The following is a 13,152-nucleotide window of genomic DNA, read 5'->3' on the forward strand; positions in this document are numbered from 1 at the left end:
TGCAATCACGCACCAATAGTTGTTTGACACGTATTAAGTTCTTTTAATTTTTAATTTTTACTTTCATTTTTTATTTTCATTTTATTATTTTTTATTTTTGTGAACTTTAATTTCATTTTTTCCCTCTTTCTTCTTAAATCTTCATTACTCAAATCTTTGTTCTTTGTTATAAATCTTCCAAAAGTAGCAGCCATAGTCACCTTCAATGTAGCCTCAATGATGCTTCCATGTTACAACTGTTGAAACCCAATTTTGACCCGCGCCGGTACGATTTAATTAGCGAGCTTCATGAGTTTTCCAAATAATTTAAATTAATTAGTTTTATAATTTTGCGAAAATATAACGATATAATGTTTACATATGTGTGTATACAGCCGGTATATACTGTGTATGTTCGAAACCAACCCAATTTAGAGGCCCAATTCTTCCATTTCAACCCAACACCTTTAAATCTTCAACCCAACTTTTAATTTCAGCCCAAACCCAACCCCCTCAACCCAATCTAATCCTCTTCAGCAGCCCATCCTCTCCCAATCACTAAACCGGCCCAAAACATTTAAATACCCATCCGACCCAACCACACTCAACCCGACCCCCCTCCCTTTCCCTTCTTCCCCCCTTCGTATGACCCAACAACCCCAATTCCAGTAAGGTTTAGATGAGTGCTTGCATCTGTTTCTCGAACAGCTGGATAGGATGGTTATTTGTTAAAAAATGTTAGGCCAGCTTTTGATATATCTGGCTTACATTGAGGTTTTAGCATGGGAAGGCACTGTTTTGTTGTTATTGACGTTAAAATGTTAGTTGATTCTATCCCATTCCCTAGTTTCTTTGATTCATTAAAACGACTTGTTGTGATGTTAGCTTGAGGTGTTCTGTTTGGTAGGTGCGAAGCGTATTTCCCTCTTGTATATCTTGAGTTTGTTGTCATTAGTTGCCATACTTTTCAGAGATGTAGTATATAATGACTTGGCAAATTAATTTCAGTGTCACATTTGGTTTATGAATCTTGTCACTGTTTTGGTTCATTTGCTTGTGGAGTCATATGCTACGGTCTAATATTGATCTTCTTGAGTAGCCCTCGTTAACTAAATCTTTATCTCGTCACCCTAAGCTAATTTATTATTATCATTATCGCATGTGAAATTTTCTCTCGAGTCCATTTGGGACTCCATTCCGTCCTCGCATTTCGGGAGAGTAATGAAGACTCGAAACTTTATCGAGTCAATCCGTCAAAACGACCCGATGTAGAAAGACAAGTGCCATGGAGATTGAAGACGATGGACTAGAAGACTCTTCCTTATTTTTTTTTTTACTTTGTATATTTTTGTAATGGGCCTAAGCCCTCTTGTCCCCTTTTCATTTTCTATATTTTATTTGTATGTTAGATTAGGACAGGTACAAAAATGGGTCAAACACCCAAAAGCAGGTGGTTCCAAGTTTCGGTCAAGGCGAACAGAACCCGAAAACTCGGACCCAAATCTCTCTCTCTCTCTTTCTCTTTTACTATTCGTTTATATGTCTGCTTGATTGTCGTTAGTCTAGGGTTTGAATAATTCCAAACCCCCATCGAAACGCCTTTTCACTTTATCAAACTTAAAAAAAATAAAACTAAGTCAAGCGATAATATTTCAAATTCATGACTTGTTTAGATGAAACACTAATAAAGTTAAGCTTCGAAATAGACTTGCAAAAATACAAGATAAACAACAAATTTTTCAACTTGTGAAATTGGCTAAGTAAAATTATGATAAAATTCAAACTTCAAAATTGCAAAAAGTTAAAATAAAAATAGTCAAATAAGTTAATCATCAGAAAACCATTTTTAACGGAGTGTCTTAGGTGCCTTAAACACCTTCCTAAGACACTAATAGGAATCCCGAACGACCCTTTAACATTTTCCAAAAAATTTTCTTGTTTTAAATTGTTTTTTTGGAAATAAGTTTTCTTGATTTTTCTTAAAAAATTAAGTGGCGACTCCGAAAAAGTCGAAAATAAAACAAACTCTTTTCGAAATCAAATTTTCGATAAAACAACAACACTATTTTCGCCATCAAAACATCACTAAATAAAATCAATTCAACTCTCAAGTTACTAAAGCAAGGTAATGAGATAAAAAAAAAAGATGGAGTTTCGTAGTATTCTCTAATCAATGGACTGTTTTTTTATATAAAAAAATGATAAAAGAAGAAAAAGAAACAAAGAAAAGCAAGAGACAAGAAAAAAAGTGATAAAAATTGATGAAGTAAATAGATCTTCTAAGTTGAAGAAGATGAAGAAAAGGTAATTGAATTTTTGAATTTTGATGAAGAAGATAATGGGGAAGATGATGTAAATTAATCAAATAACTAATATTAAAGAAATATAATGACAGCTGACACTTTATAGCTGGTTATGGCAGTGAAAAGATTGGGTTACGCGCCCCATTTGCGTGATAAGAACCCAGACGAAAAAATGGGTCAAAATGGTCCATTTACAAAGATATTAAATAGTTCAATGGGGTAATAGGACACTTTCAAAGTTAAGGTGTCTTTATGCAAATACGGGACAACTTTAGATCATAGAATTGAGATTATTGAATTCTTATAATCAACATTAGTAGTTAATAAATATAGCTTATTAGATCACATACCTCATATACAGGCTGAAAACATACCTTTCACTAAATTGTGCTTATTCAATTATTAAAATAAATTAAGGATTTCTCTTCCTTGTCGATTAAAATTAAACGTATAGAAAGTTGACAAGTATCTTTAAATACTTACTTTAGATGGTACCTCCAGATCTGTTACATAAACAATTATAATATAAAGACAAATCATACCTTGAAGATATAAGAACCTTATTGCATAACTTATGCAAGATCTCTTTTGAACTTTTTTCGTCTTCTTCATCATTCTTTAAGAATAGAACAATCGTGCCGATAACGTGTTATGAAACTATATAAATTTAGAAGAAGAAGAAAGTAGGGAGAAGAGAAAAGACTTCTATTTCTCTTGAAGTATATTCAGGATTCATAGATCTTTCACAAATCTTTTTTACAATGAAGGAAAACAACTTTATTTATAGGAAAAACCTTACTTGGTCCCCAAGTAGGATTCCTAACCATATCCTACAAGGACTCCACATAATTAGACATTCACTATAATACAAATTGTTTATGACATGTTTTGAATTATTGTAATTTATAGTACTTTATATTTGATTTTTTTAATGGCATATGTTACTTCTATGTTTGAGAAATAAACCAATTTTTTTTATGTCTTTTAAATATTTTAAGTTGATAATTATTGTGATTTTGAATAAACTTTAGGTCATTTTCAAATAATATATATTACTTTTTGCAGTCCCATTTTATGAGGCTCAATATAATTTTGAGAATTAACTAAATTTTTATTAGCAAACAAAGATTGACATTCAAAAGAATGATATTTTAAAAATACACGATTGGAGGTACTTATTGAAGTGTGCTCCGAAAAATTCTACTAATTACTACTCCCTCCGTCCACTTTTAGCTGTCATGTTACACTTTTCAAAAGTCAATTCAACTATTTTTCTAAATTAAATTAGATTATATTAATTCAATATTTTAAACAAAAATTTAAATATTCAAAATCTACACGAAATGTACAATAAATTTTAGTTTTCTGCATATCAATATGATAAAAGAAAATATCGTAAAATATTTACCCAAGTTCTTATAATTTTAATCTAAAAAAGGAATGAATTAAAGTGCCTAAAAAGTTGAGAAAATTGTATATGATAACAAACTAATAAATCAAAATAAATGCTATAACCACACTTTAATTTAATTGTACCCTGTATCAAACTGTTTGCCAATCACGTCTCTCCCTCAAACTCTCACTCTCCACTCTCCTTCTCTCGCTTCATCTATCGCTCTCTCCCTCTTACTTTTGTACAAACACAGTGTAGTTTCTGCTTGTATAAAGCGAGAAAAAATTATATATCTACATATATTTTCGTTCCCCTCTCTCTCCTCCCCCAGATCTCACTCGCCACTCTCCTTGATCTTGCTCACCATTCTCCCAGATCTCGCTCGTCATCCTCGCCTCTATCGCTTATACAAACAAAAATGAAATGTATAAATTGTATTTCTATTTGTATAAAGTGAGAGAAAATTGTATATGCACTTGCAAATACATATATCTTCGTCATATACACTTACTATACAATACAAATATTTCCCTGCCAATTTTCTTGTCTTTCTCTCTTTCCCGTTTTATACATACACAATTATACAAACAATTTGTATACAATCGCTTTCTTTTGTATATGTATAGCGAATTATATAGTTGATTTTTTTGTATATGTATGGAGAATTATACATATTTATGTTTGTTATAGAGCGCAATTATGCAAACTTTGCTATAACATACAAATATAAACTTCAGGGGTAGAGAATTACTTATAAAATAAATTCAGGGGGTAATAAGACCTTTGTATAGCATAAGTGTCTCTAAAATTTCAGATATGGATTGAGCGGGTACTTGTGCATTTTCCCTTTAAAAAATAACTTTACTCAACTGTCTAAAAAGTAAACTCAAAACAATTAGAAGTAAAACATCTAAGCAAATTTTTGAAAAAAATAATTTGGTAGAATTCAATACTTGATATGATCCCTTAATAATAAATAAAATAATATTTATTATTAAATGTAGCCTACATTTTATTTTAATTAACTCTACGAAATGACTATCAAATTCTTTCATTTTTTAAATCTTTCTTCTTTTCTCTGAACTCTGTCTTGCAGGTAATGTCACGCTCCGAGCCTACACCCTAGACATAACCGACAATCGAGAACTACTGCTGGCCCCAAGCAAACCCTACCTTGCTTACTTACTCAGCGGAAGACTCTATGCATACATATAATGGTCAATTGAACTATACTCAACTTGAAAGATAAAATAACTTCAAATATTTAAAAGTCAACATTCAAATTGTCCAAAATGACAACTCAAGTCTTAACACATGAAATGATAATGTAAATACAACTGAACTACCAACTGTCTGTTGAAGCCTCTAAAACAAAGAAGGATGTTGGGACGAGACCATTGATCAACCTAACAATGAAACAAAGTAAAAGGAGTCCTCTGGAATGCAAAAAGGTTCACAACTGACTTTAGATTGCTCAACTATATCAATGGTACGTTGGATGCCGATCCTCGTTGCCTGCGTCTGGATTATGACACGATGCTGGCCAACTGGCATCTGTACATTGAATGTACGAGTATGCGAGTTGGAGTGCTAAACAATACTAACATAGGCTTGAAAAGAAAATCTTAAGAATTTACCTGGATCAACTCAACTCTACAAGACTGAATTTATTTCAATATAAAATAATGGGATAATGCCCAAGTACCCCCTCAATCTATGCCCGAAATCTCAGAGACACACTTATACTATACTAAGGTCCTATTACCCCCCTGAACTTATTTTATTAATAATCTTTTGCCCCTTTTTAGCCTACGTGGCACTATCTTGTGGGCCAACCATGGTTGACTTTTTTTTCAAACTAGTGCCACGTAAGCTAAAAAGGGGTAGAAAATTACTTATAAAATAAGTTCAGGGGGTAATAGGACCTTAGTATAGTATAAGTGTGTCTCTGGGATTTCGGACATAGGTTGAGGGGATACTTGTGATATAGTTTTTGCAGCCTCCTTGTTGTGCTTATGAATCCATGTTTGAACTGTTATCCTCCTAATTCAAGACGTGAAATCACTGGCAACCTCCTTGCTAACCCTTCAACATTATACAAAGGAATAATAAGTATGTTGTATTTACATTTACTTTTCATATCAATACTAAATTTTCATCCATAACTTTATTTTTCTCATACAAATTTATATAAATTAATCATTACTTAATCATACCAATATCATTCCAAACAGTCTACCAGAATTCATACCATAAAACACATTTCATGAAAAAAAAACAATTTGTTGTACATAATACAAAGGAATAATAAATATGTTGTATTTATGTTCAAATGGTATACCAAACCTAATAAAAATTTCATCCACAACTTCATTCTTATCACTCAAGTTTATTGACACTCGTCACTACTTATTCATACCAATATCATTCCAAACAGTCTACCAAAATTTATACTATAGAACACATTTCATACATTTTTTTTTTACACATTTCATAAATTTATAACGATATCATCATCACTATTTCATACAGTCCACTGAAAAATATAATCAAATTATTCAAATACAAATACAGAATCACAACATTCATTGTGTTTACAGTATACAAGTTATAAAAATCAGTTTACAAAAAACTCATAACATCAATTATACAATTTTCACAGAAATTATTTTGTAATATAAAAAAAACCAAAGATTCATACAAAAAAAACAACAATTTAAATCTATTATACGCAATCAAAATTAGAAAATCATTTTCAATTTTATTATTCTTAAACTTTTTAAACTGAAGTTGGAATAAGAATATAAATAATAAATCACAATAAATACTAACCAGAAGGATCCCATTTATCAACATATTTTATTAATATCGCTAAGAATCCGTCCATTACCATAAAATAAAGATTTTTGAACCAAAAATATTTTGGAATTAGTCATGAATGACGACAATCACAAAAAAATTGAGGGAGTGAGAATCGTTTGAATATGAAAAAACAGAAAATCTGATTTTCAAATTACTATTAATTGACTGAGTATAAAAATGAAAACAAATTGACGAAAAATGTGCGTATTGAGAGCCTTGTCTCTCTATTATCAAGGGTTTTCTCTTTAATACTCCCTCTGAACGGTAAAATCGCTGCCGGTGCAGCAATTTACTTCACCTGGAAAAGTAAAATCGCTGCTGAGGCAGCGATTTTGCGAATTTTTTTTAATAAAAAAATGAAATCGCTGCCCAAGCAGCGATTTCAAAATTTTTCTTCTTAAAATCGCTGCCATGGCAGCGATTTCGTATTATTTTTTAATTTTCTTTTTTTTAAAAAAAATATGGTATATCGCTGCACTAGCAGCGGTTTTTTAAGATTTTTTTTTAAAAATCGCTGCCAGTGCAGCGATTTAAAAAAAAATAAAAAATTCAGCGATTTATAAAAAAAAAAAATTTTTTTTGGTATAAATCGCTGCAAGTGCAGCGATTTATAATTATTTTTTTTGTAAATCGCTACAGTGGCAGCGATTTATATCAATTTTTTTTATAAATCGCTGAACTGGCAGCGATTTATTTTAATTTTTTTTATTAAATCACCGCAATAAGCAATTTTTTAAATAAAAAAACAATTTAAAAATATTTAAACAACGATTTTATATATATAAAAAAATTATAATATTTTTTAAAATTTATGTATATAACTTATAAGAAAATATACATTATTTTAGAAAAATTAAAAATAAGTAAAGTAATAAATATATTTTCTTTCTAAAAAAAGATATTATATTGAATTTAAATTTAAATAATATTTGAATTCAAATAATTAATTTTTTTAAATAAAAAATTAAAGGAGAAAAAATATTGAATTTTTTTTAAAAAACAAAATGATATATATATATATATACACACACACACACACAAAGTTAAAGAGGATCACATGACAATAGTAAATTTTTTTTTATCGTAAATAGTTGAAGAAGTTCACATGTAAATAGTACATAAGACTTTCAATTCTATAAATTGGACTTATCCTTCATATTCATATTACTTTCAATCTTCCAATCTACCAACAATCTTAGGTAAATACATTTGAATATCATGGGAGAGTCTAGCCAAAATTTCAGTCATTTGAATTGTTTCTCATCGGATTCAACTAATAGGTAAATAAAGTAATGTTTTCTTATTTCTTAAAAATTATTTTTCTTATATGTAATATATTTATATTATTATTTTTATAGGTATGATCAAATTCAAAATGCAGTGAATTATTGCACACAAATTATAAATAATAATGTTATGGGTGATGAACGAGTTGGTGAGTTGCACAATGATGAACCTTCCGAGCATGAATTAACAGACAGTGATGATATGTATGCGGCGATGATGATAATGTGGATAATGCACCTAATGCATCCGTTGAAGATCAAAGTATTAATTATCATTCTATAGCGATTCCATACTTAGATCACACTGACGAAAATGCAGAAGATTTTATCTACACGAGAGATGACGGTTCCATTCGAACGGCACTTTGGAATTCAAACAATCCTAAACATATCCAGTCAGGTTCGATTGTTGAAAACTAAATATTTTATAGTTGTTTATTTATTTATTTATTTATTTATTTCATGTTGATTAATTTAATTTGTTTATGCAACTAGGTATGTTATTTATGAATAAGATGCAAATGAAATCTGCAGTAAGAGCATAAAGTCTTGTTATTAAAAAAGAATTTCTTTGTGATCAATCCAAAAGTAAAAGTTGAAAAGTTATTTGCAAGCGTCATGAGTTAGGGTGTGATTGGATGATTCGGTTTAGAGAGATTTCAAGCGGTATGTGGAAGACAGGAAAAATGATTGAACCGCATACTTGTCTTACAGATAACTATAAGGAGGATCATTTCAATTTGAATGATAACATGATTGCCACTTCATTAATACCATATGTTATGCAAAATCCGGACATAAATATTAAGATGATCCGTGAAATTATCAAAGGAAAATATCACTATACTCCTAGTTACAGAAAAGCACAAAAAGGTCGAAGAAAAGCATTTTGAATGGTTTATGGTGATTTTGAAAGTTCATTTAAGGCATTACCTCGATACATGGCTGTATTACAATTATTCAATACAGGCACTATTATTGAGTGGGAGCATCATTCTACAACAATGCAAAGTGAGCAAATTTTTAAATTTCTTTTTTGGACTTTTAAACAGAGCATTGATGGTTTCAAAAGTTGTAGGCCGGTCATTTCTATCGACGGCACACATCTTTATGGTTTGTATGATATCAAATTGTTAATTGCGGTTGGAATTGATGGGAATGGAAATATTTTTCCACTTGCATATGCTTTAGTTGCACGTGAGAGTTTTGAGTCTTGGTCATGGTTTCTCAAGTTATTATGGACACATGTAGTTTGTGAACGACCCAACACATATCATAGATTTTGTGTTCGACACTTAAAAGCAAATTTTAATAAAAAATTTGTAAATAGTGAACTCGAAAATCTAATGTGGTTGGCTGCTACTGAGCATCAGGAGAAAAAGTTTATGCAACGGATGCAACAAATCAAAACATTGTCTCCTGCAGCATATGAATGGTTAAATGAATTTCCTTTTGAAAAATGGACAATGTATAAGGATGGTGGTCGTAGATGGGGTGCCATGACGACAAATGTGTCTGAGTCATATAATGGTTTATTGAAAAAAGCTCGGGGGATTCCTGTGACTGCCATGGTTCGAATGACGTTCAATGCTCTCGTTGATCGTTTTGTCGAAAGAAACAATCTTGCAATTGCATTAGTTCAAATTAATATGCCATGGCCTCTTGCGATAGATAAAAAATTTAATGATTATTATCAAAGAGCTCAAGGGCACACAAATAAGATGACTTACAACATAGGTGATGGAGTTTTTGAAATTCTTACTTTTGCTCATGATGGTAAAGGTGGAAATGTCCACAAGGTTACTGCAGAAGGTAAGAAATGTTCTTGTGGAAAATGGAGAAACTATCATATGCCTTGTTCGCATGCCATCAAATTTTGTGGACTTCGCGGAATCGAGCCAAAATCTTATGTAAGTAAATTCTACAGTGCAAAATATTACAAACGAACATACAGTGAGACATTTAATCTAGTGGGTGATGAAATGTATTGGCCACCAGCTTCTTTTAATTTAATTGCAAATACTGAATATTTTTGGACAAGTGGTACGCAAGGAAGAAGCCGACTTAAGAATGATATGGATATAGCTCCGGCTCGCATGACTAGAAAATGTAGTGTTTGTAAGGAGACAGGTCACACAAATGCACGATGTCCTACTCGATTTTAAATATTTTGTATATGTTTTTAAGGTTAATGTGTTTTTATTATCTTGTTATTAATATTACGATATATATTTTATATTTATTTGTTGACATGAATTTAATTTTTCTTGTGCATTTTAAATATTGTACGTAAAAAATAATAATTTTACCTAATATAAAAAGTATTGATTTGACCTAACATAAAAAGTATTGATTTGACATATGATATATCTTTTATATTTATTTGTTGACATGAATTTAATTTGTCTTGTGCATTTTAAATATTGTACGTATAATATCTTCACATTATTATTATATCACTGATTTGAACTCTATTAAAAAATAATGATTTGACCTAATATAAAAAGTATTGATTTGACCTAACATAAAAAGTATTGATTTGACCTATTATAAAAAGAAAAGTAAATCCTGCAAACTTGTTCAAACATAATAAATTAAAAAAAGGAAAGAATCTCATTACTTTGTTCAAACTTGCACGAAACAACAAAATTTACATATTTCAAAATTCGAATCTTCAGCCTTTTAGAATAAAGGTGCATAAAAAAAATTATTCTTATGAATCCGAATCTTCTACATCTTCATTCTCATCTTCATTTTCATCTTCATTTTCATCTTCATTTTCATCTTCATTTTCAAAATCTTCCTCATTTTGATAGTGACTGCCTGTTCCACATCTAGTTGATTTGTGTAGCCTAGATGTTCTCCGAGGTGGATTTTGTCTATTAAGAACTAAATTTTGTGAAGCCCCAACATTAAATCTTGAATCATCAAACGCAGTTACCTATAATACAATATAACATAATATAATCAAATAAACATGCAATAAAAAAAATTATAAAAAGTTAAAAAAATTGTATGAAAATAATTATACTTACATTCGAAAAATTCAATCTTCCACCAAATGGAGAATTATGTATCGGAAATTCACGCATACCATGTTGAAAATCATATTGAGAACCACTAAATTGTGCAAACCCAGATATTGAAACCTGCGGAGTTACAAAACCAACTGTTTGCTGACTAGAAAAATTCGGATTAGTGTTAGAGGGCCCTACAGAAAAATCAAATGAGGGATAATAAGGCTCGGGAGTCGCCACATTAGTGTTAGAGGGCCCTGCAGAAAAATCAGTTGTTTCACCAGTGGTCCTTATACCTCGACGAGCACCCTCTCTCGGTGTTGTTTGTCGTGATCGGTGAGATACTTGTACTGGTGGTGGTTCATCGTATTGAGTGGGAGGATTGTAATCAGGATCAAAGCTCAATTGCGTTCCCTGAAAGGCCGCATTCATTGACTCCATTGAAATACGAGCGTCTTCCGCTGCATATTGTCGCATTTCATTAGATTGATTTTCATCATTTTCAATCATCCGAGCTCGACGATACTGCATTTCATGACCCCTAGCCTATAATGAATAAACAAATATTAATAAAAAAATTATTAAACATTGACATAATAATTTAAAATTTATGTAATATACATACTAATGCCTCATGTCTTCCTGCCATGTGTTGATACCTTTTTTGTACAACATGTTGTGGATTTTCAATGACCATGCGGGTATGCCTCATGTACCAACGAAAGTAATCTGTTTGATCACTTACAAATGGAGGTCGAAATATACGATTTTGACGTTGTTTCCATAAATATTGTGTATAGTTAAATGCATCTATATCTTCTTGTTTTATTTTGGATCGTTTATCACGCTTAAAATGATATTCGAAAAATTGGGTACACAGTCCAGGAATATGTTGTAAATAACCGAACTGTCTCACAACACTATCAACCATGTGCCACTCACGATAAATTCCATAAATCAGTGGCACCTGTGCCATCCAGACACGTTGTCCTGACCGACACCACTCAGGCAATCCATTAATAACATCTTCCGAATAAGGCTGCCAAATAAACTATAAAAAAATAATTAAGTAAGATAATTATAAAAACAACATTGGCAGAAAAAAAATATTTACGTGAAAATGAACAATCTTACAAAATAATGTTTTTGTACCATTGTGTCATTTAAAGATCTACCAAATATATTCTTATTTAAAATAAAATAAAATATGAAAAGTATAAGATACTAATAATATTAAATACCTGTTCATCAGTTAGATTATCAAGTACATCCCTAATCACACCGATTACAGTTAGTGCCTCATTTTGATGATTTCTACGTCGCGTCCATTTACGTGCAAGCGCAGTTAAAGCCTCAAATTGATTGGTTCTTAGAGGCTTTGGCAATGGTTGCAGGGGAATAATTCTTTCCCATGCCCAAATCTACAATAAATAAATTCACCATTACTTATAATGCACTTGAATTTAAAAGTGCATATTACTAGTATATAAAAAATATTTAATTAAAAAATATGTATACCTGCACTAAAGAGAGAAATCCACAAACTTCATTTGATTTTTTCATTGACGCACGGCATAAACAATTATACAAATATGATAATGCGACCGATACCTATGCTTGAGTTGACATTAAATCTAGTTTTCTCATGTCAATCAAAATGTCCAAATTAATCTTATTATTAGTTTTATCCGAAAATATTGATCCACCACATAACCATAATAAATATAATCTAAATCTTTGTTGAACTTCATGCTCAGTTGAGTTATCATTAATAACTTCCAAACCTTCGATATACTCAATCAATTTATATGTTAACAATCTACTAACACCAGAAAAACAACTAGTATCGGGTAACCATCCCGTTAATTGAAAAATCATTTCTTGTCTACCTGTAATCCCTAAAGAATCTGCTCCATTTAAAATTATAGGACTACCATCTACTACCATTCCGAATAAAATATCAATATCTTGTAAAGTTATGGTAGCCTCGCCAGTTCGCATGTGAAAAGTATGAGTTTCCGGACGCCACCTTTCAATCAAAGCAGAAATTAATCCGAAGTCATACGACACATATCCAACATCAAGAATTCCTTTAAATATACAATTTTCAAAATATTGAAGGATGCGAGAATGTAATGGATGATATTTTAAATGTTGTCAAAATTCAATATCACCACGACGCGTATATAAGCAACATCTCTCTTCTTTTATGCTACCATTCCAAATTCCTTCGGAACGATGATGAACTTGAATTTTTAATACATTATGCTCTACTGGACCAGGATGTACGTATAAATTTGACGGATGCATAT

At 30.9% G+C, this 13,152-nt stretch overlaps 1 protein-coding gene and 1 long non-coding RNA gene across 2 annotated transcripts; one reads left to right on the forward strand and one right to left on the reverse strand.

Annotated features, from left to right (window-relative positions):
* The first annotated feature begins 7,904 nt into the window (after positions 1 to 7,904).
* Positions 7,905 to 10,040, forward strand: LOC138348440 (uncharacterized). Its single transcript, XR_011221046.1, has 2 exons — positions 7,905 to 8,223; positions 8,319 to 10,040. It is a non-coding gene; the product is annotated as an uncharacterized lncRNA (long non-coding RNA).
* A 377-nt stretch (positions 10,041 to 10,417) lies between these two features.
* On the reverse strand, positions 10,418 to 13,152 carry LOC104647599 (uncharacterized). The gene is made up of 4 exons (XM_069298120.1): positions 12,082 to 13,152; positions 11,466 to 11,891; positions 10,859 to 11,386; positions 10,418 to 10,764 (listed from the first exon to the last, which is right to left on the reverse strand). The coding sequence occupies exons 2-4, from the start codon at positions 11,814 to 11,816 to the stop codon at positions 10,537 to 10,539; spliced, it is 1,107 nt and encodes a 368-aa protein (XP_069154221.1). The 5' UTR covers positions 11,817 to 11,891; positions 12,082 to 13,152; the 3' UTR covers positions 10,418 to 10,536.

The sequence above is a fragment of the Solanum lycopersicum genome, chromosome 5 (assembly GCF_036512215.1).
Source record: "Solanum lycopersicum chromosome 5, SLM_r2.1".
Taxonomy (NCBI): domain Eukaryota; kingdom Viridiplantae; phylum Streptophyta; class Magnoliopsida; order Solanales; family Solanaceae; genus Solanum; species Solanum lycopersicum.

Bases quoted from the DNA above. Each gene is read 5' to 3' on its own strand.
- LOC104647599 (XM_069298120.1), bottom strand. From the start codon at position 11,816: ATGGCACAGGTGCCACTGATTTATGGAATTTATCGTGAGTGGCACATG. The intron at 11,387-11,465 runs GTATGTATATTA...TATTCATTATAG, and splicing joins CAGGAAGACATGAGGCATTA to GCTAGGGGTCATGAAATGCA. The intron at 10,765-10,858 runs GTAAGTATAATT...ATTGTATTATAG, and splicing joins GAAGATTGAATTTTTCGAAT to GTAACTGCGTTTGATGATTC.